The 23813-nt window shown below is 36.0% G+C and overlaps 1 protein-coding gene across 4 annotated transcripts in view; it reads left to right on the top strand.

The window, feature by feature from the left end:
• The window catches only part of KCNMA1 (potassium calcium-activated channel subfamily M alpha 1), a 378417-nt gene that overhangs the window by 268717 nt on the left and 85887 nt on the right, over positions 1-23813 (top strand). For all 4 annotated transcript variants that reach the window (XM_030452777.1, XM_030452778.1, XM_030452776.1 and 1 more), the window contains exons 17-18: positions 10198-10284; positions 14275-14351. In XM_030452777.1, the coding sequence (XP_030308637.1) occupies positions 10198-10284; positions 14275-14351 (164 nt within the window). The remainder of the gene's footprint in view (positions 1-10197; positions 10285-14274; positions 14352-23813) is intronic.

Raw genomic sequence — 23813 nt, 5'->3', positions numbered from 1 at the left:
AGTCCTAGTTCAGATTAATATTTTGTAAAACTGTTGAGAGTTTTTACATAGCTTACAGTTTAGAGCAGAAATGATAAATAGAATTACAAAATTAGAATATTATCTAAGTGGCAACCTTTTATTAAGAGCTAGTATTTCCTGCCATAAAGGAAACTTTTGAAGCATTCTTTTGGCTTAAGGAATGAGAATCTTACTCCTGGTTGTATCAGAACATCTGAATAAGTAAACTATATATCCAATATTTTACTTACACAGAGAGTGTTCTTTTAAGATCCATTTCATCACTTTGCACTCAGAAGGAACACAATACAAAGTGAATTCAGAAGTGGTAATGTGAGTGCATTCTATAGGTTCTAATCCCCTCTCTAAATTTCCCCCTCAGTGTTAAGGATAAATCTTAGTTCTATTTTAAGTCAATGGCAGAATTTTCATTGACTTTGTTAATGTCTTCATTACATGTAGAATGGCATAAATATCCACTTACCTATGCAGTTTCTTTTTTCCCCAGGCAGTCTCCTAGCTGCTGGTTTTCTAAAGCTTTTTCTGATTTACAACCAAATTCTGTTAACTCTACCACAGAGAATTTGAAATCAATAGTAATTATAAATCATCTGAGGTATCTTCAAGCTAATATTAATGTACAAGTTAGCAGTAGCTGAGCTTGCAGTTGGTTTTTTTCTTCTCTCTCCTTTATTCCTGACTTAGAATAAAGCTGCACAAAACAGTAAGCACAGCTTGGTTACAAGATTTGACAGTGTTAGATGGTTAATTATTAACAATATATGATATTACAAGATGGCTTAAAAGCAGAATTTAATTTTCAAGCCTAAATACAGGTACTGTACTAATAGATATTATAAATAGAAACTTGTTTTCCCATAATGTGTAAAATGTCTGTAATATTTTTATAATTTTAGGCAACTGTTCATCAGTCTTAAAAGACTTAATAAAATAGCCATAATTAGAATCATTAACCTTTATATATTTAATAATGTTTTAATTTCTGCTCAGTTGCCAAGGAAACCTTAGAGTTTACCAAATCTGGCTGAATTTAGTGGGTTTCAGACCAACTACTAAGGTCTACACTGTAGCAGTTCCAGGTCACAACTGAGTTAACCATTCCTTCATATCTATTAAGAGCAAGAAGCACTTGTTAAATAAGTTTTTGTGTCCCTGATGCAAGCCAAGGACTTAGCTTAAAAAGGGTTTTTTCTTAGGTCATTTTTAGGGAAGATTTATTTCATCTGTAGAAAAAATGCTAAAGGAACATGGAGAACATCAACATGAAAATGTCCCAGCTGAGCTCATTGAATAGGTAGCAAAAAATATCAGTTCAAAATGCAGACATTCAAACTCCTCATCTTTAATCTCTTTTAGAGATTATATTCCCTTAATTTTTCCCCTTTTGTTTTCTTTTTCCATGTGAGTAACCAAGAAGGCAAAGCCTAACCGGGATCCTTCCCTCCTGCATCCCGTGTTTACTCCTCTTGTTAAATTTCCTCTTTGTCTATCCATGTATTTGTTCTCATTCTCAGCAGAAAAACCTTTGAGCCTTGAAGACTTGGAAATAAAGGGTTTTTTTGCTTTTGTGTCACTTGATTTCTTATCCAAGTGTTTGATTTGCAATTTTCTTCTTGTCGTTTGCAGAAGCCGAAAGCGGTATGCCCTCTTCGTTACCTTTCCTTCCAACCTCAATCCTACCTCCACTCCTTCTAACATCAGGACTAATTCCTTGCCAAGAACCCAGGAAGATAACATCTTTGTCTATCTTTCTCTGTATATACACACACATATATAGATATATATATATATATTCATCTGTCTATGTGTGTGTGTATATACAAATCTGTGTGTATATTTATATATGAGCCCCCAATCCCAAAGAGGAGAGAGAATAGCATTTTGGCTCTCCATTGGTTCTTGTGACACATGCACTAACTTCTTTGCAGGAATTACAAAATAAATCAGTATCAGTTTTTTAGGCTTTCTTTTTCTTTTTTTTTTTTCCCCCTTGTTGAGTCATTGGTGTATCAGATTGTTGCATTTGAAAAGCAAACTTTACTGTTAACATCTCCCCTCCTCTTTTTTCATTTGTATCGTGACAGTGTGTATTTCATCTTAACCAGCCCTTGTGCTGCCATATTGTCTCCATCCTCACACCTTCATTGATGTCCTTCTTTCCCCAGAGTCTTCTTTCAGAACACATCTTAACAATACAGTAGTTCATGTTCTCTTGTAGTCTCACCTTCCATTGCCAACAGTCAAATATGTGATTCTTTGCATTGCTGATCCTGTTTGGAACACAGTCATTCATAATGTAGTCCTCATTAAAGCTGTTGTACTGTCTCAGTGAAAGTGCCATGGGTAGTCTGTACTATTTGTCACATTCATTTTAGTGACATTTATGAAGCTCATTTATTAAGATGTTACTGAATGTATTTGTTTCTTACTTTGGGTTTTCCTTTGGGATGGCATGTTATGTATTTTCATTTGCTATCCCATTCTGTCAGCCCTTCTCTACTCTACATTCTATCTTTCTATTGGTTTGGAGGAAAAAAACAAGACATGCTCTTCCATATCCTTCCTGTCCTCATCTCTCTTCCCTTCCAAGCTTTGTTCTTCTATATGCTTGTAGGAGTCTGTCTGTCAGTGATGCTCTTTGGAGACCCATCCTCATTGTCCACACATTTCAATCTGTACTGTCCCAGCTTTACTTTCTGTGTCTGTTCTGTTGTGCTTCTTGTACTTGTTATATTTATGTCATTATTTTTAGTCTTATTCTCCTGTGGTTTCTGAGTTAGATGTGTGAAAAGAGAGGTGGCTTCCTGTCAGTTTGGCATTATTGATATGATCCAACTGCAGAGAAGTTACTGCAACACTTAGCATCTTCAAGGATCTGCAGTTGTTGCACCTCTACTTTGCTTCTTGCTTTGAAGTATATTTTATCTTGTGGTGAAGGCATGTTAACGCTGGCATGATGAGCAATATGAAGAAGTGTTGTACCAAGTGAAGTTGCTTGCTCCCAGAATAAAGTATAGGTGCTGCTTCATTGTACTGATAATCAATCACTTCTGGAACCAGAAGAAGCAATTTATTTGTTTCAAAGTGTACTGAATTCACCAGCACTGTTGAACTAGTTTGGACGATGCCCCAATAAAATAACCTTATCCACATCCTGTAGACCATGACTTAGTGGCTGCTATTGTGAAGAACTTAACTCCTGGGAGCAACCTTTTATATGCTTGTAGTAATTAAGCTTTAATATACTGTAGCATGTAATGTGCACTGTGTCTTTTGCCTTGTATTCTTTTTAGTGTCTTACTGGATTTTTCTGTGTAGAGCAATTATGGATCTGAATGAATGTAAACGATAGAGCCCAGAAGAAAGAAGCAATGCTTATGAGTTACAATCAGTGTGAGGCTGGTATGCACACAACTCCCCTTGTGGGATTTGTGGGCCCATGCATTCCATTTCAAAATACACCCTGGATCAAAAAATATTTTCTCAAACTAATGTTGTAATTCTGACTCTAGATCTGTGAAGGACATGGCACATTTTAACAGGCCATGATGCTAACAGTAGTGCTTTTCATCTGGGCATGGCATGAAACAATTAAAAATAAGAGGTGGTTTTATTTTAAAATGTGGTAGCTATAGTCAGTAATACCACACAGGCTTGGTTTAGATCATACATTAATTAATAATAACTATTTATATTCCTGATTGCTAGGTGGTATTGCCACTTTCAGTCACATTGGGGAATGGTACAGTACATTACCACAAGGTTTCAAGCAGAGTTGTTAGAGTTTTTTGTTATTTATTTAGTGAAAATTTTGCAGTTTGTGCTTCAGTTAATTCTACGATGAATCTTTTTTTCTTAAGGCAGGGATGATGGCAGTTACAAGGGTAGCCATGAATCTGAAAAAAATGAGTGTTACTGAATCAGACAAGTTTCCTTGATGCAGGGAGGAATTGTTCACTTGGTCACTGATACTGGGATTCATCTCACCTAACTTTATCAGTCTAAATTTTAGATGTCTGTTCTCCTTTTAGTTATCCAGACGTAGCTCATGATTGCATGGGAAGAGAGAGACATTTCCTGAAAGCAGTTTCCATTCTAAGACAGATGAGATGAATCCCACCTTTAGTGCTGCCTGAAATATAACCTTGAAAGTAATACCAAACAAGAATAGTATATAACTGAAGCTGCTGACAAGGAAAATCCTTTAATGAACTCTTCCAGTGTATGTGGCTATCAACTGACCTTATCTATGTCTTCCAGTTTTTAGTCTTCACATAGTCCTGCCAAAAATACTGTTACTCTTGCCCATTTTCTGTCCTGTACTTGCCGGGCATTTCCACATACCTTTTGTCAGCTCAGTTTTAGGACCTTTACTGTATGTCTTCCATCTTAACAAGATCTCTCATGTTTTTCTAAGAGAAGACTGCCATACAAATCTGAAAGTCATCAACTGGATGAATGCTGTGTCTAGATTAAGAGTTCAAGTTGATGAGGTTTTACATCTACCCAGTTCAAGCTGTGAAAAGCAAACTGTGGAGCCAAGCCACTTGGCAGGTGGCCTACCAATAAACATGAAGTGTAATGATGGTTTGGACTCTAAAGCTGATTGGTCGTTTTTTCCATCTGGTTCACATAGGTGATAGCTGAATATTACAGAAAGCAACAGGAAATATTTTTCACCTTCTACTAAATTTTTTTGTTTACTGAAAATTTATTAGAAAAAATAGTATATACATCCTTATAAAATAAAAATATACCAGTCATTAAACTCTCTAATGCTATTTCAACCCAAGAAACACAATTTGACTCCAACATGGATGAAATTTGAAAGCAGGCTGCAAGTGAAAATCACCCAACAGCAGAGATGAGTGAAAAATAAATAGCTGGAAGGAATTAGTCCTGCTCCAAAATGTCAGTTCACAAATCTTTCTACATTTCAAGCCTCCAACTGTCAGGTTCTCCATCAGATATCTTTTAAGTTCAGCAAAATATGGGAGACCTAAGATTTGTAATCAAAACCTTAGGTCACTTGTATTGCTTTAAGGAAAGACATAGTGTGACATTCTTTATCTAGGTCAAAATATTATATTGTGCAGCTGATCATCCATGAACTGCTCCTGTTCTGGCATAGGTTCAGGTTAGTAAGAATGGGTGAGCAGACAGTTAGACATACCTGCATCTTACTGAAGGTAGGATGTCTGCTTGGAACATCAGAAAGGTATAATCCCAAAAAATCAGTAAATTGTTCAGAGAGTTACTAAAAGTATCTGTTCTCCATTGACATATGAAAAAGTCATCATGTCCTATGTTAATTTATTAAACAGTCTATGTGATCTATTGAATACATCTATGTAAAGAGATGTTTAGAGTTTTTCTGACTGCATTTGGTTTTTGCCATTTATTTTTTTAAACTGTGTGTCCCAGTTGTGCACTAATTCCCATTTTGCTTCACCTCCTTATATTTCTGTCAGTCTGGGAATTCAGTTTCAACTGGATAGATGCTATTCTTCCTCATCCTTTCCTGAGCTTTAGGTGCTCAGTGTCAGGTTGTTTGGGGCTTTGAACAATCCCTTCTAGTGAAAAATATCTCTGACCATGATAAAGGGCTTGGAACTAGGTGATCTTTAAGGGTCCCTTCCAACCTAAACCATTTTTAAGTGATTCATTCTACAATGCCTGAGAGAATAATGGAATTCAAGGGTGCTTTCTACATTTTCATTGCTCTTGAATGCCTTATCTTGCATCTAGTCACCAACTGAATCTTGTTTAGCAAATGGACTTTTTGCCAAGCAAGTGGGAAGCAGCAATCCCTATTCTGCTCCACAAGCAGCTTATATACTGCACTGTATTACCACAGAGCAATGGAACAGGCTTCTTCTAAATCTATGCTGGTCAAGAACATAAAATTCTTGTTAAACACATTAAATCCTATTTAATTTACACATATTCAATTTATGTGGCTGTAATCTCCATATATTCTGAGTATTCATGTGTGGAGGACCAAGCAGTTCAAAAGTTAACCTGATTTTTGCCCCTATTATGAAAAGCTTTGTCCTGAGGAATTTAATTTTGGAACTGAATCTGTTAAGACTAAACATTTTTTTGAGTTTGCTATTGCTTGGTTAGCTTCTGAGGTAACCTCAACTAGAAATGTTACCAAATTAAAAAATTTTATCAAGCTCTTAGAAGCTTTCATGATATTTGGCATTCCTTGCTTGATTTAATGAATTGATTAAAAAAAAAAAAAAAAGCGAATTATATTTTATGATAAAAACGTACATATGAAAAAGCCAAGGATGTAATTTTTAACAGCAGTTTTTCCAATGTGCAGCACAGAAGGCATCTGGATTAGTTATATATATTGCTATTAAATATAATGAGTTTCTGTCCTTTTTTTCATTTTCCTACATCTTCCTCTATCTGCAAGACTCCCCAGCCTTAGAGATACATAAAAATGAGAAATTAGCTGAAGCTTTCTCTCTTAAAACTCCAATTTACTTTGCCATGTACTTATCTGTAACTGTGGGATATATGCATATTTTCATAAGCTGCTTAAACAGATACATGCATCTCTAAATTACTGATGGCTGCATTCTTCCTGGTATGCTCATAAGCCTGTTTCATTTTTTTCTGTCCTCTTTGTTCCCTCTATTCTATTCTTTTAATTCAAAACATTTCCCTTGTTGTATATATTAGAGTGAGCACTTGTCAAAGCATAACTTTAGCAAATGGCACTACAGGTCTCATAAGAAATAATTCAATTGCTTCTTTAATAAGCAGCATATTTAATCAATCCACATAGGCTCCGTAGGAATTGCTCATGATTTTGCTCTGCTTAAATATTAGTGTGTATATAAACCCCAAGCTTTATAAGCCTTTGCTGTAACTCTTTGCCAATAGCAGTGATGGGGCAAATTAATTTTGATTCCCAACAGAAGATTTTGCTGCTGGGGCCATACTGCATAAACTGCAATCACATCTATATATTTTGTGGCTCAAAATACGTTGTGTTTGTGAAAATAAGTATATGTGAATGAAGTATAAGGTCTGACAAAAATAAAGTCTCTACGCTGACCCCATCTGAATTGATTTTATGTGTCTCAGAAAATCTTGAGATGCAAAATCATACTCACGACACATTACATTCTAAATGAAGTCAGTTACATCTGATTTAAGATTATGTTCACTGCCTCTTAAAAGAACTCCCTGACTTGCTCATTACTTTTTCTGTGATGAGGAGTGAATGTTTACATGGCTAGTGGTTACCTCAGCTTGTGGACTTTGGCTTGTTAGGCTTTTGCTAGGGTTTTTTACTGTTTGGGTATGGATTATATATCTCTAAGACGAAGGGGGGCTGGGGGGAGGAAGGTGGGTCTGTGTGAAAAAATGTGTTCATCTGTTTTCACTGAAAAGCTGCAATCCTAATGTGATTAAGGGCAAAGAATAAAACAAGGGCCAAAAAAAGTTATTTTTCTGACAGAACAGTGCCCATTTGTAGCTAAGAAAAATAGCTAACCTAACCATTTTACAAGTCTTAGCATAATTTAGGAGAAACATTATAGTGGAAATAAATGAGCCCAGCATCTGTATAAGATTTTTGAGCTTAACAGCTACTTCTGAGCATTACAGCAGAGTAAGGATTAGCAGACAGGAAAGAGGTAAAGGTGGAGCCCAAAACACCCATGCAGTTCCAGACATGATAGGAAGTTTTGGCAGGAAGGCTTTTGATAGTGGCAGATAGATTCTCTCTTGGACCTTGAGAAGTGACTTATCTAGGCTCATGTAGGCTCACAGGTTTAAGGTAGGGCACTCTTAACTATTTTTCTGTGATTCTGCTTGTAGAATGTAAGCCTCACCTCCCTTAGTGGTGGTGAAGGTATCTTAGTAAGTGCTCTGCTGGCTCAAGTGGCAAAACCTTTTGCAGTGAATTGAAATTTTTCCAACCTCTTTGAGACTTGAGTGACTGCTCTCATATGAGGAAATTCCTGTGTGGGTGTTTGTTGTTTTTGTTTTGGGTTTTTTTTGCCCTCTGTCTGTTTTATTCCATTTCAAGATTAAAAACTGCCTTAAGCAAACGTTTTGGTTCCAAGTACAACCATTCAAGCCCGAAACCTTCAGAAAAGAAATAGCAGATGTGAAGCTTAGCTGTGCAACTTCAATTCACCCCATTTATGGGCATCCATCCCCTGGGTGTTATTTACACCATGGCATTTCATTTCTTGTGATACCACTGAAGTGTGCTGTGGACATGACCCTGCTTTCTGTGGTGATGACTTCCATTTTCTGTAGCCCTTCCCTCCTTGTTGTTGCAAAGCTTGACATTGTAAATGAGGGAAAAGGAAGGATTTCTGCGTAAATGCTTTTTTTGAGATTTAATTTCTGTTCCAGCCTCTCCCTCAGACTATCTGTGTGAGAGTGAGCTAATAATTTAAACCAAGCCTCTTACAGATTACCTCTGATTAAGTGTTTATTAGTTTGGGAACCAGAGGCTGGGCTTTTGGAAATTCCCAGAGTTCTTGCAGCTCAAGTCCCTAGGAGGTGTATGTGGAGCTATGCAATGCTAAATACTTACCAAAAATGCCCTGTAGGCATCCCAAGTTAATAGCTACTGTGTCTCATAGTGACTCTCATCTGTAATGAGGGTCTGTAATATAAATATGTAATAATCTCTCATCTGTAAAACAGGATAATGCTCTATCTTCATTCTTACTGTAAAACATTTTGCATGCTCTAGCAATGAACACTACAGAAAAACACATAAGAGAAAGATGATGATTTTAAAGAAAGATAAAACACACAAAGCCTTGCCTGGAGTAATAACAAAAAAAAAGGAACAAATAGTTTGTGGCTATTAAGTTAAAAACTGTATCATGGTGTCTACATAGTGGGGGCTGAATTATGGCTGCATGACCAACCTTTTAATTCTTAATTCATGAGTGCTTTATTTTTCAGCCTGCATATTCTTTTCATAGGGCCTTGTGGGCATGTGTAGTCACACAAAACAATGTGCTCATGTAAAGCTTTCAGGTATATTTTTGTCACACTAATTTATTATTAATATCTCGATAACAAATAACACCTTGAACAAGAGATCTGCTGTGACCCATTTTCCCTCCTAACACTAACATGGAAGATTTTTGACCTTCAAATGTTAGTAATTTGTGTCTGTTTAGATATGTGCTTTATCTATTTTTGTATATACATACTTCCCTAACTCAACTTCTGCTAAATTCACAAGCACTAAACTTGCTGGTAGTCTTCATATACTGTAAATTGCATATGTGTGCCAATGCTTTAAAAGGCCAAGCTTTAATAAAATGCAATAAAGAGAGAACTCTTCACAAATTACACTAATGCTCATCAAGTCAAAAGCTTAGTGATATTATACATTAATAAAACTTATTGGAGAATATATTTACATCTGTATATTCATATTTAGCTTGGGACTTTGCAAATTGCCTTAACATAAAATCTAGTGTTAAACTGCTCTGAAAATAAAAGAGATGCTTCACTGAGTGAACATCACTCCTTGATAGCAGTTATCATTTCTTTCATCAAATTTAGCTGAGGCTTTTCTATCAGTGCAGTTTGGTTATTTTTGCTCTTCCATGACTGCAGAGAGCAGTATTTTAAAAATTTTCTATTCATTTTATGTTTTTTCAGCTTTCCTGACTGGTTGTCTTGTACCATTCCCCTTGAGTGTATGTTTGTATTTATTATTTTAAACGATAACATTAAATATCCAGATAGGGGTCCTGTTAACATTTGATTTGACTTGAAACTGGAAAAAGTTTGCATCAAAGGGTTAAGCTTCGTGAATTACATTTTGCATTGTTACTGAGTGGTGGTTGTTCCCTTTTCACCCTGTTGTGAATTTTTCACCACTTTGCATGACAGAGCAAGAAAGCTGAAATGCTCAGCTTCACACATGATGCTGTGTTATTTTGTATAGTCTGTATTTAATGCAGAACCATAAGAAAACAGATGTAAACACTTAAATGCTGTGGTTATAGGTGGAGGCATGTGACTGTCTCAAACTTAAGTTTTTGTACAAAATTTTGGCATGTGTAACTGTTATTTGATTGGAAGAGACCCAAATAAAAGTATTTTAGAACATTCAGTTAAAGTAATTTAAACTTACGGTTTTGTTGTTTCTGTTCTTGTTTCACTGAGCAGTATATTAATCAATCCTGGAAACCATGTCAAGATTCAAGAGGGTACTTTAGGATTCTTCATTGCAAGTGATGCCAAAGAAGTAAAAAGGTAATTCCTATATTATTATCTTTAAATTTAAACATGTAGTATTTAATTTCTAGTTTTTCTTCTTTGGATGCAGCACCTCACCTATTTTTTGACATTACCTTTTTGAAGATTCTCAGGAGGAGAATCTGGTACTCGAGTGAACCTGCTGTTTGTGCATGCCATTTTCTTAACTACAGTCCAGGAAATAAAATAATTTTACAGCAGATATGAAACAAAATGAAGAGGTTTTTTTTTCCTGAGTCTTGGTAGGAAATGCAAAATATTTTTATCTGATTTCTCTATAATTAATTTGTCTCAGAGGAATAACTTCACAAGAGGACAGGGATTACAGTTTTGTCTGAGTTGGAGGTTAAGAGTAGTTCTTATTTACATAGACTTTAGCAAATATTTGATGTGAGAAAGCTACTGTGTTCATCCAGTAATTGCATTAGCATAATAATATTTATGTTCTTGTCATTTTTCTTTACTGGAGCTACATACTCTGTGGCCTCATAATAATAAATCAAACTACAGCAGTGCAGTGTATTCCAGTCACTGTACACAACTTCACTGGTTTGTTGTACTTGGCTGTATTAGATTTGGGTTGAATGAAAAGAGGTTTTATGGTGTTACATTTAGGACCACACATCTGTGCTTCTGTTAGGGTTATAATGTGCTTGGAAGGAATAAAAAAATAGTGTGAGATAATACTTCTTACAGGACATAATTATTTGATGTCTGTAAGATGTAAAACAAAAAAGAAAATTAATATTTACAGCTTAGTTCTTCCTGATAATTTGTATTTTTGTTGTAAGTCATGCTATCAAAAATCTGATTTTTGGTTGATATTCTCCTTGAGTCAGTTTTAGATGAGTCTTCTAATTAGAACTATAAAATATTCAAATGATAACCTGTAGTAATTCCTTAACTTACTAAGTCCTAAACTTTTTATTATTAAATTAGAGTGAAAATAATATTTAAGCTGTGCATATGCACCACAAATATGAAAAGAAAGTAAAAGTATCAAGAGAGTGAAATAGCTAAGATACTTTTTGGTTAGATGAACATGCAGAACAGCACAGCAATGCCCCTGTCCTCCCATATTTATAGAACCATCTTTGAAGTATTTGCATCCAGCATTGCCTCAGGGACACTGCCTTTGAGCAGGTGCTATTCTGCATTCTCTTTTCTCACATCCCTTTGCTGAGATGGAAGCTTTTCTTTTTTTTTTTTTTTTTTTTTTTTTTCCTTCTTTTTTTTTGCTTTTCACTTATAGGGCATTTTATACTCCCTTATGAGTTAATTTCAGACTGTAAATAAAAACTACCTGGCACTGCATTTTTAACAGGGAGAAACTGAGTGTTAGTAATGTGTTTGGAGAAAATTTACACATCATTCATCCAGCACATTTTACCTAACAGCAAGCTGAAACAAAATTCCCAACTCTGCCTTGCTATGTGCAGCTTTGTTTGGAAATGTGCTGCCTCTCTGACACCTTTCTTAGCTGTTCTGCACAGAGCAGATGATTATCAGATGTGTTTCAACTACCAAACCCAATTCTATTAAGTGTTGATTTCACCTTTCTGAGCTGTGAATCAGAAAAAAATGTTGTAAAAGTGAGATCCTTTGGAGGGGTAAAAAAGGATTTTTTAATAAAGCAAAATTAAACAGGTCATATACCTGAAATTCAATTTAACTTATTCTGGTTTTGTGTCACATGCTAATGGAGAAAGTTCAGTTCTTTTAAGCTAAAGCTATTCAGAATGATCAAATATATATCCCACGCTGAAATAAAACATGCAATGTTCAACTACTCTTACTAGAATTACTTTTGCATTTTTAGAACCATAGTTTCACATGAGAAGCAATTTTGGGAACAATTTTGCTTAAGTAAAAAGCTTCATCTAAAATGCTGAGTGTTTAAATATACAGCAAACTATAAAAATTGCATCTTTATTATTGTTTATCCAATTATGTGTTAGTACTAACATCAGAAATCCAGGTGCTTCCACACCACTTAATTCAACCCAGTTCTATAGCAGAATAATTTTATTACAGCAGTCACTTCAGCCATTTAATCTTGACTTTGCACAGGCACTTACTTCTTTATATATTTATATATTTGTCCTGCAGTGGACTTGAGAAATGTGAGCTGTAGAAATGACCCATATCCAATTTATGCCATGAAGTTTAGTGAGGGAATATTTGAGATAGTGGGTTCTTGTTCAGTACAGGAGCTTACAGCTCAACTGGGGAGAAAATGTAAAAATTGGAGGCAGTTTTCTCCTCCATGCTTACCTGTTGGCATCACCTTAAGGTTTTAAAAATATTCTCATTTCTTTGAAGTCAGATTGTTTTCTTTCTGTTAGAAGGTGAATATTCTGAAGACCAGAAACTTTGCTATAGAAAATATGAAAAGGATCAGAGAAGGCTTTTTAATTTTACGTTTTGCTTCTTGGACAATTTCAGTCTGAAAGAGTAATCTTCCTGCAAATTTCTTATAGAAATAAGGTCTGCTACATTTAGGATTTAAATCTTCCAGCAGTCACCTGCATGGCATCTTGATTTCAGGACTGTTGATAACACCAGTGAGGTGTTACTGATAACTTAAATTTGTATTCTCTGGTCCATCCCTCATTTGCTGGACCTGCTACCTTTCCCACATGGGCCACTGTTCTGAGGTGTAAAATAGCTCAGATAAATTTGTAAGTATTTGAATTAGGCATCTAGGTAATATTTCTGAATATTTCCTTTGATGTGGTAGATTCTTTTTAATTAATCTATAATAAATTAGTAGCAGTCATCCTAGCTCAACTGCCAAAGGCTGCCTTTATTCAGAGGCTGTGTAATAATACTGTTTATTTTTCTTTTAATATTTTGGAGTGTTGATTATTCAGTTCCAGTGCCCCCCATACTCTTGTAGCCATCCAACCTTCCTAACTCCATGAGCAGCACTGTCTGCAAAATCCATGGGTGGTTGCAAAATGGCACCTTTGGTTCTTACTGCAAGTTTGTTTTGAGGAGTATGTAATGAAAGAGGGTTGGGAGGAGAGGCATGGAGCTGATATATCCTTAACATGGATATAAATACAGGGAACTTTCAGCAGGTGAAAAAATATGTTTAATTTGTTAGGCCAGCAAGAATCTTGGTAAACTGTCCAGCTAGCCACCAGCTGTGAGATCCCCATGAAATGTGTCTCATTAGCCTTGTGTGACATCTTGACTTGACAGGCATGATTAAACTCTCCTGTGGGCAGTCTGATGAATATTAAATTGGAATTTTCTTTTAATCTTACAGAAAGCCAAATGTTTACCCTTTCTCACTTCCTTATTTCTCCTTGTGCTTCACCCAGTGGTGAGCCATTTGATAAAAGAAATTGATAACCAAAAGCATGAAATGGAAGCCTAAGTGGTTCACCTTTTTGATGGCATCTTTGTTTTTTTGGAAGTTTGGCTTTTGTCTGTTCAAAACCATGATGGTTCTACTCCATTCATACAAAGGACAAAAAAGATCAGCTTGAGTCAAGATTATTTCAGTTCTTTAATTTCTATTTTCTTTTAGCTGCTTCTTTTAACTGGATTTTCCCATTTTTGGTTTTTCTATAAATAGCATATCTGATGTCATTGTCACCTGGCATAGCAGAAAAGAACAGAATATTCATAATGTAATATGTTTATATTTTTATATGTATTTGTGACAAAAATCAGTAGATGCTCTCCTTTCTAAGATGAAAGACAAATGACCTAATGCTCTGTGACATAATTATCATCCCTTCCCAATTAATGTTTATTTAAAAGTATATTAAAAGAAATACTAATTTGGAGTCTTATGTTTGAAATTAATGGTTTTGCAGGAAATTTTTCTTACTGTAAATGTCTAAACCTTTGCAAAGATTCGAGGAAATTAGTGCTGGCATGTTTCATTAATTTGGAACTGCAAGAGGAAATGGGGACCTAATTTCATTTGTATAGATTAAGAAATGTGTCAGTTTTTCTGTTTTGTCTCTCCAGGGCATTTTTTTACTGCAAGGCCTGTCATGATGACATCACAGATCCCAAAAGGATAAAAAAATGTGGCTGCAAACGGCGTAAGTAATATTTCTATCACTCCCTCTCCTTTCCATGAGCAGTTCAGCCTTGAAGAATAGCTGTACAGGTGCTCACATGAGTTACACAGAGAAACAGAAAAGATAAGAAAGAAATGCATAGCAGCATAGTGTCATCTGCATTTAAGTTCATATATTTTGATTATGTTTCACACCACTCACCTGTTTCTTCATTAAAAAGTCCATTTAGGGTCCAAAGTAAAACCTGAAGAATAAATTCTAGATCTGATTAAAGAGGTGTGTGAGTTAAGAATGAGCAAACAGTGAAGTTCTGCTCTCATTCATACCATGCAGAAATCCAGTAATTTCACTGTTTTCCTGTTAAGTGAAGAACTTTCCTCTGTATTGCTGAACACAAGAGATGAGGGAATTATAACTATTGAAATAAATAATTATAGAAATTACATCACTTTTACTGGAGGAAGGAATTTTCTGGAAGAAATTAATTATTAGTGCTGCATAGATATATCATTTTAGAAAACTCCATAGCTCTAATGCTAATATTTGGGTTTGTTGAGTCCTTAGGTCTGCTTTTGAAATTGTTTGTAAAACTTGGCATGAAGAATAATGGAGTTTTGGAGCTGAGATCAGACTTTGCACCTGTATTTTTATAAATATATAGAAATAAGCATTTTATCTGTATATACTTTGTCAGGACTTTTTGCAGGAACTGTCACAACCATGCTTAGGATTTAGGGATACATTTCTCAATAGCTGTCTAAATATTTATGTGAATTCCATGGTATTCTGCCATGAAAAAAACCTGTTCAGTTCAAAAGTACTATTAGGTAAATTGGAAGATCTCAGAAGAGTTTGATTATGTCTATTTTACCATTACTTTTCAAAGGGAAAAAGCTCTGCTATTACAGGTCCAGTCACAGTTTTATCACTGTGATGTCTTGGAGGATGGAAGAAAGCCTAAACTGGACCTTCTCTGCTTTTAAAGGGTGCCTGGAATTGATGAATTTTTTGAAGATTTTAAAATAAGAAAAAAACCTGACACTCCTCTTCCCACAAAAAACTCCAAAACCCATAAACAAAACAAAAACCAGGAATGTGTAATAATGGGGTAATACACAGGAAAACAGCTGAGACACTGACAGAAAATGGTATTTATCCTCCCAGTAGCCACAAGGAGAACAAGGCACAAGGAAAACGTGCTTGATGTGGAAGGAACATATGCACTGCCTAACATATTGGAAAAAAATTGTTCAGGAACAGTTTATCCATGTGAGAATGTGACCTTTGAACTGCTGCCAAAGCCAATGAGGCTGCTAAATTCTGGTAAAGCCAGTTACAGATGCCTCGGGGTGCTTCTAACTCTCAAACCCATTTTTCCCCCACCCAACATTACCCAACAGTTAAAGAAATATGTTAGCTGTTGACTTTTATCCCATTCTGTCAAAAAAAGACCTATTTTATTTGGGTTTTCATCTCTACTCTTCCTTCACATAGTGTGTGCTTTTCACACATGTGCTGATTAAAAAGGAAAAAAAATAAAATTCCCAAGGATTTGTTATTTTAATGTGAGAACAACTCCTGTCATTGAAATATGTTAGAAGATAGGAATCAGGAGTTGACAGTATGAAAGAGCAAGAGCCCTTTTAGTATTTATTAATAAAAATCAATGTAACCTCCTCAGTACTAGGAAACAGGCAACACAATGGGGATATTACTGCAGTAGGGCCATGGGGAGGTGAGAGTGACAACTTTTGTGTGCAACACTAGGAAATGTTCCAAATGGCATGGTCACACCTCCCAGTCCAATAAATGGAAGGGTGTTGGACAGATGAAGAAATAAAAATTATGAGATTAGTGAGGCTGAAGAGGGGAGGCTGTCAGCTGCTGCAGTGAACACTGAAAACTAAGGAAGTAATCCTCTGAGTCAGGTGAAAATAAAAATATAAGTGGTCAGTGAGAGTAAAATCTTAAATGTCCCTTTCATTGTCTCCCATTTTCACTCTCCTGTCCTGCATAGACACAGAGATAGGTGATAGCTGCCAGCTTTCCATACAGCTGAGAACAGCTTCCACCTAGGAGCAGGCTCAAAACTCTTAGGAGTAATACATTTGCTTTGCTTTCAAAGTTCTGTCAGTCAGCAAAACATTTAAATGAAAAATTTCCACAGTAATTAGTGATGTTGGGCCTCTTCAAGTCTCAAGATCCCTTTCAGGGGGCCTGATATTTTTTTTTTTTACTTATTTTTTTAAGGTAAGTCTTTAGTGCAGCCTATCATTTGCATGAAAAGTCTTAGCTTTAGCTTTCAAATCACTAATCACTTTTGAAAATTTTTGCTATGTTATCCATCTCCTAAGCTACACAAATCATAGGTCTTAAAGCATAGGTCTAGCATAAATTAAGGAAAATCTTTCCCTATTGAATTAGGAAAACTGTCACCTGACCTGTCAACAGCTGATATGTTGATTTGATTTTCAAAGACTCTGCAAATAGTCATACAGGCATAGGTGGAGTCCTCTAGAAGTATTTTAATTAGCAAGTAACACAGTGATTAGGGGCAGCTGAAGGAGGAAAATGTGTAAGATGAAAGCTTGTACCTAAAAATATTGACACATTCATGTGAATTAAACAAGAAAGAGTATCTTTACATGGCAAACTCAATTATGGTGGCGTTAATTAATGCAGCTTCCTGTGACACTGGAAAGCCACATTCTTTAAGAACCTCTCTGAGGCTGCACAGATATTTAGATACTGTCTGAACTTTAGCTTGTGGTGTTGTTGGGGTCTAAATGTGAGGCTGACCTACACAGCCAATTATCCAAACCTGTTAGGCCTAAAATAAGTAATTCAGATTGGTACATTTCCACAAAGCCAGGGAGAATTAAAGTAATCTCACTTTCCTTCTGCAGTTCCTTTGCCATCTCTTTTCTCCTTACCCATCCCACTGCCTGAATAACATCCAAATGTTGATGCCACATTGTCCAGAGAAATGCTTGTGTAGAAATTTTATACACAAATTGTTAATATTTTTTTTATTGTTTTCAACCTCTTTCCTATTCCATTTAACTGTAGCTTTTGCAGCAAGGGGCCAAATAGATGTATATATTTATATATAATGAAGCCACCTTGGGATGAAATCTCTAAACCGGATGACCTACTCCTCCTGTTCCTTTTATTTTGTGCAACAGCTATGCTCTAATTCTCTATATATTTTTTCCAGTGACAATGCTTGCTGTGAACGGTGGGGGTTGAACCCCAGAGGGGACATATCATGTGTAGATTGATGTGTTTGAAGGAATTTCTTGTAATCTATGACAATTGACAATCTTTTGATTTATTTTTCCTCTTGCTGCCTTGGAACACGGCCCCTACTATATTTTAACTGCACACTGATAGTGATCTATTGTGAGTAAAATTGGGTTCCCTGTAGCCCAGAGTGCGGTCCAACCTGTCTTTCTCTAGCAGAGAGTATTTTTGTTCAGTATTTTGGTTCTTTATTTATGTTGCATGTAGCAGTGACGTCATACCCACAAGTTTCTCATCGTTTACACCCGCGGAGATTAGGGTGACGTTGAAGAAAATACAGCAGTTTCCCCCTCTTCCACCTCTTTTTTTTTTTTTTTTTTTTTTTTCCCCTTTTATTTCCCCAACTTCATTTAGTTTTTAATCCCTACCTGAAAAGGGTTTTTTGGTAATGGCATTTCCTTGAAGTGATTCCAGAGATAATCTCCTGAATTTTTAGGGATATGGCTTAGCCTGGGGTAATTACCACTAGAGAACCATCTGCCTGGTTAACAGCAATTCCTTGTCAGACCTGTGTTCAATTTTTTTGTACTTTCTCTTATCCATTGCATAGCTGACACAAAGTGCAGCACAGCAGTCTTTTAGTGTTCTTATCTAACTCCTTTCTCCACATCAGCAAGTAAAAAAGGAGATGGGGTTAAAGCTAGACAGTGAATTAAGTGTGCGTCTAGCTTCTAGTATGGAACCTACAGGTGAAACAAGCTACAGTGCTTTAATTTTCCCCAGCTTGCTTGTTTTGAAATTAATTACATGATTTTTCAAGACCTAAGCTGTGAAGTTTTACGTTTTCACTCTATGCAGAATAGAAACTTTATAGACCACTTCATCTCAATCTAAGTGGATACCACTTTGAAGTGTGCAGAACCCATGAAGGCTCTCGTCAGTCTCTTTTAGTGTTTACAGTTGTGATAATTTAAAATAAACACAGCATTTGGGACATGGAAAGAACTTGCTGCTGAGAAAGACAAGCACTACAAAGAAGCACTGGCTATAGGGCAGTGTTGGAATTGTATGGACTTTGTTCTTTCAAAAAGCAAAGGGATCAAATATGTCATAGCTGCAGTGAAGCATTACTGTACCAGACTGAGGCTAACCATATATACATTATATAATAACCATACAATATATAATAACTGCAGTTATTTGAAGTAAATGGTGCTGTCAGACTTTTCCAACATTTTACCAGATATTCCCAATTCACTGCAGAATAGTGCTTCAGGTCCTAATCTGGGTTGAGGTCATTTTTCCCCTCTCAGCTGGACACACCATGGGTCTTGTAAAGAATAAAGAAAGAGCTGAGACTCCTGGAGTTGCATGAGAAAGTTCTAACCAGCTTGAAATTGTGATGGCCTTCAGTATCATTATTTACTCTTTATCTTATCATGGTGTCTGCAAACTACACTAAAGGTCCTCTTGTGGTAGAATGCATTCAAACAGAGAGCAGAAATTTTGCCAGAGATCTATTTGCAGCCAATAGAATGACTCAGCAGAAAGATGGGACAGCACCAAAAAGCAGATTTTCCATCAGGTCAGCATGATGAGAATCAATACTTAATAACAAACTAGAAAGAAACCATTTTCTGTGCATAAGATGATGAATCCTATTGACTTTGAGGCAAAAGACTGAAAGTAATTTGTATTTATTGGAAGCAATGTATTTAATTTAAATATGCTTTTACATTGAGGCCATCCTGGACCAGAGAAATTCATTTCAATAGTACTAAATGCCAAGAGTTGTTTTTTTCAAAGAAGTTCACACAGTTTTGACTTAGTTTTTTCCATATCCCCAGTAGCTTCATCTTGTTCAGAAATGCTTTGAGAGTACACTGGCTGAGAGTCTTCTTGAAGGTAATGAAGGAAAGATCAGATTTGAAAATGAAAATGAACTGGTCTATAAATGTGCCAGTAGTTTCAAAACCTATGAGTTATTCTCATAGATATTAAAACAGGGCAAATGCCCACTCAGATCCCCTGCTGTTCCTACAGTTTAGACAAGGAACAGCCCAATATCAATTCTAGCAAGCAAACAATTGCCTTCGAAGGCAAAAATTGCAAGATAGTGAACAAGCTGACTTGTTGAATTTCTCCTGTGAAAGTTAAATAACAGAGATAGCTTTGCCTGTTGTGTCAAGAGAAAAGAAATTCTCCCCAACAGCCTTAGGTAATGCTGCTGTATTTTTCAGGAAGCTGAAATTGTGCTGGGGGGTTTCCTTCCAATCTTGCACTCTCGTGCTGCTCACCAGCATTTCTAAAGGTGATTAAATCAGCCTGCTCGCCCTTTCACACTGCTGTTATTTTTCTTATAACGTGGATCATGAGAACTTGATGAATTGAAATGCCACGCGATACGTTTCAATTCTTAAGTGTAGTGAGTGTAGTGGGACTTTTTTTTTTTTTTTTTTTTACCATTTGCTGGTCAAGAAACCCCCTCCAGTTCCTCCTCTTGTTAACCAGCTGTTATCTCAGAGAGATCCACTAGATGTCCTCGCAGATCTACTCTTTGGTACCTCTGAGGTGACAAGGAAAACTCTAGTGATGGGTGGAACACAACGACTGAGTAGACTGTAAGATTATTTCTTTTTTAAAAAAAAGATAAATCAGCAAAGACGAAGGGATATTTTCTTCTGCTTGCTTTTTTTTTTCTTTTCTTTTTTTCAAGGAGCTGTTCCTTGACATCTTAGATAGAGAATAATCTGCAGTTTCCTTGGCTTGTTTTTGCAGCTGGAAGTATTTCCCTTTACTGTTTGTGAACTCTTAAGTAACACCTCAGATCCCAGACAATTTAGAAAGTTTGAGTGGGTCTTTTTTTTTTTTTTTTTTTTTTTTGAGCTTTTGATATTAGAAAGCAAGGTACTTAGACATCTGAGGCACTCCTCCCTTGTTAGAATGGAAGGCTATTGCTTTCTGAGAAAAATTACAACCAAAAAAGTTTTCCAAAGTATTTATTTGGTTTATAAATAATTGACAGAAATTTTCCTTTTCCTCTTAAGAAATCAGAAGATGATTAATTTTTATATTCTTTGGTCAGAATTAAGTATTCTGATTTCTGTGTCTATGAAAACTTCCCCTGAAACTTTTACTAATACATTCTACAAACACTGTGAGATTGTCATCATATTAAGCAGAAGGACCTGTTCTTCCTTTTTGTCCATTCATTATTCAAATGAAAATAGGAGAATAATTCCATTTCTGTCCCAACCTCCATTTTCACTAGTTGCAAATAACAGTTCTATCCAGCATCCATAACACTTCCTTGAATAGAAATCAGATGATTCTTATGCAGGTACTACGAGTGCCAAACAAATTTAACCCCCATCCCCCAGAGGCTTTTCTTAAGGTCCCCCTGTCTCTCTGACAATTCCCTTTTGTTTTGTTAATGTTTATGGAAGTTTTATAGGAAATGGTATGTCTGTGGCTGAACCATTTAAAATCATTTCTGTCTTGTCTTTGGTCTTGTCATGAGTCATCCCTACTAATAATCCATGTCTTGTTTATTTGAAAGAAATAATATTGTATTTGGTGTGACTGTAACAATGACTGTATAAAAGGAATGATGAGTAACAGCATGTTTTCTTTTCCAAATGTATTGCTCTGATATGCAGTTGCTTATATACTGGTTGAAACCCTTATAGCAAGTCCTTTCTGCTACTTATATTTCCAGGTCCAAGCCTGTTTCCTGCATGTTAATGATGTGAAATATTAAAATGATGCATGATCTTTAGAACAACTGATAATAATAGTTAAAAACAGTCCCTGTAAGGGCAATGCTTTTGAGAAGCACCATGGAGTCCTTCCCCTATTGGCTTGAATTTCCCCCTTCATTGGTTTCAGCCCGATGAAAACGGTACCAAAAGTTTCCCTTCCCAACCCTCTTTGCCCTTCAGTCTGATTTCTTTTCATTTTCATAAATGTGTCCTCTCCTATTATTGACTGTTGACAAGATATGGTTACAAGTCAATGCAAACCAGGGACTGTTACTAACCAATGACCTACCTGTTGAGAATTTCCCAGCAGTGTGTTTTGCTACAGCATTTGATTAGAAAAAGTGCTTCAAAACAGCTATAACTAAACCAAAGTGGGCCTGCCTGTTACCTCACCTACTGGTAGTGTCTCATAAATGCCTTTTTATTTTTCTTTCATTTCCTTAAAGTGAAAATAATAACACAGGCATAATGGAAAAGACTTCCATATATTTGGTAACATTGCACTTTCTTTTGCTGCCCAACTTTCTGATTTTTTAAATAATGTGTTGGGAAGACTTAGGCAGAGGGAAACCTTGGGAAAACAAACGCTGTTTTGAATTTTCTGTGTGGTTTGAATGTGTGTGCATCAAAAGCTGCAGTTGAAACCTTCTTAACTAAAAGCCAAGCTCTGAGGAATGATGTACCATGCAATGAAACGAGCCTGATGCTGCATGATGACTTTCTGAACAGCTGTAAGATAACTCTACTAGGATGCTAAAGGAACATGGCATTAGTCATGTGAGCAAAATGTTAGAGGAATGGAGTTGCTGCTGAAGAGATCACTCATTCATCTCCCTCAATGCCTGTTTTCCACAATCATAACGTTGCCTTTGCTTGACAAGTACACTGTATGGCAAGTCATCAAGGCCTTAGAACAGGACTTGACCCATTTGAACAATTCCAATCCCTCTTTCTTGGTGACTGTGGCATTAAGGAACTGTGAAAAAACAAACAAAAAAATTATTTTAAATTTAATGTCATCACTGTATTGCAAAAAAAGACTTCTTAAACTGAAGGTACAGGCCAGAGAAACATTACCTTTTTTTATGCATTTCCTTTTAAGGTTTTTTTTTTTTTCCCTGTCTGTGTTCTGTTTTGTTCTTAGTATAATTGAGTCAGTTCAATCTAAACCATTACCAAAAGTGTTGGTTCAGTGCAAGATGTGAAACAATCACAGAGGCCTTTGCATTTACCCTGATGTAAACATGACTGTGATTCAGGTAACACAGAAACTTGCACACTGTTAAATTACACATTTTTATAAAAAAAGGATGCTGTGTATTTCTAGAATTATCTGATAAGGCCATTCCTTGGATTGAAGGATATAAATGGTCAATTCTAACCTGGCATTTTTTTGGAATTAGGTCCTAATTTCCATCCAGTTATTTGCTCCTCAGTCTACCTTTGAATCCAGAGCAGAAAACGTGCCAATGATTGGTTCAGCATGTTTCAGTGGACCAATGCTCTCTGTGCTTTTGGTGATGCCTTATTTGTGAACTGATCTGAGTGTCAAGCATATTGGTTGTGTCTTTTCTATGGGCAAATTTTGGTCTTCTGCCAAGAGTTAATTTGAATTCCTCAGGATGTAATGTAAACAAAGTACAATTTTCAGAAAGTTTTATGAACATCTTTTAACTCTTCAGTAATGTGTCATTTATTGCATTAAAGGAGTTCCCTGGCACAGTTTAATACAGAGAAATTATTACCGTCTGTTTAAGGAAAAAAAATATATTTATATATGTATATATATGTATGTATATAATGTGTGTGAGCGTATGTATGTAAGAATATATGTGTGTGTGTATACATACATATATATAGATATATAAAAGTTTTTTTTATTTTTATGGGAAGCAGGATAGGCCAAAAATAGCAGCTTTAGAGTTGCTTTTCTTCATTTTAGCCCAATAGTATTAATTGTGCCACGGGAAAATTATATTCTTAGTATTCTCTGCTTTTACTCTGTTCTTTTTTGATCCAAACACTTGACTGTAATCCATAATTCTTCCCTATCTCTGCGGTCACCCTTTGAGCCTGAAGAGAGAGAAAAAGCAATTTATCTTTTGCCCTACTTTTAACATCCAGCCAAAGCGTTATCAATAATTTCACCACATTTTTTTTTTTTCTTCCCCCTCTTGGGTCAAGACTGTTAACATAAACTAAGGCCTGTATTTAAACCCCTTCAATTCCCTTCCAGCTGCCTTGTTATATCTGTAACCTTGCCATTAACCTGCTGCTCTTCCTCTCCTCCCATCCAACACATGGTTATAGCCAAGATGTCCATCTACAAGAGAATGAACCTGGCATGTTGTTTTGGTTGCGGACGCTCTGAGCGTGACTGCTCTTGCATGTCAGGCAGTGTACATAGTAACATGGACACCCTTGAGAGAGCCTTCCCACTTTCTTCTGTCTCTGTTAATGATTGCTCCACCAGTTTACG

The sequence above is a fragment of the Calypte anna genome, chromosome 6 (genome assembly GCF_003957555.1).
Source record: "Calypte anna isolate BGI_N300 chromosome 6, bCalAnn1_v1.p, whole genome shotgun sequence".
In the NCBI taxonomy this organism is placed as follows: domain Eukaryota; kingdom Metazoa; phylum Chordata; class Aves; order Apodiformes; family Trochilidae; genus Calypte; species Calypte anna.
This window is presented reverse-complemented; position numbering and strand designations above follow the sequence as displayed.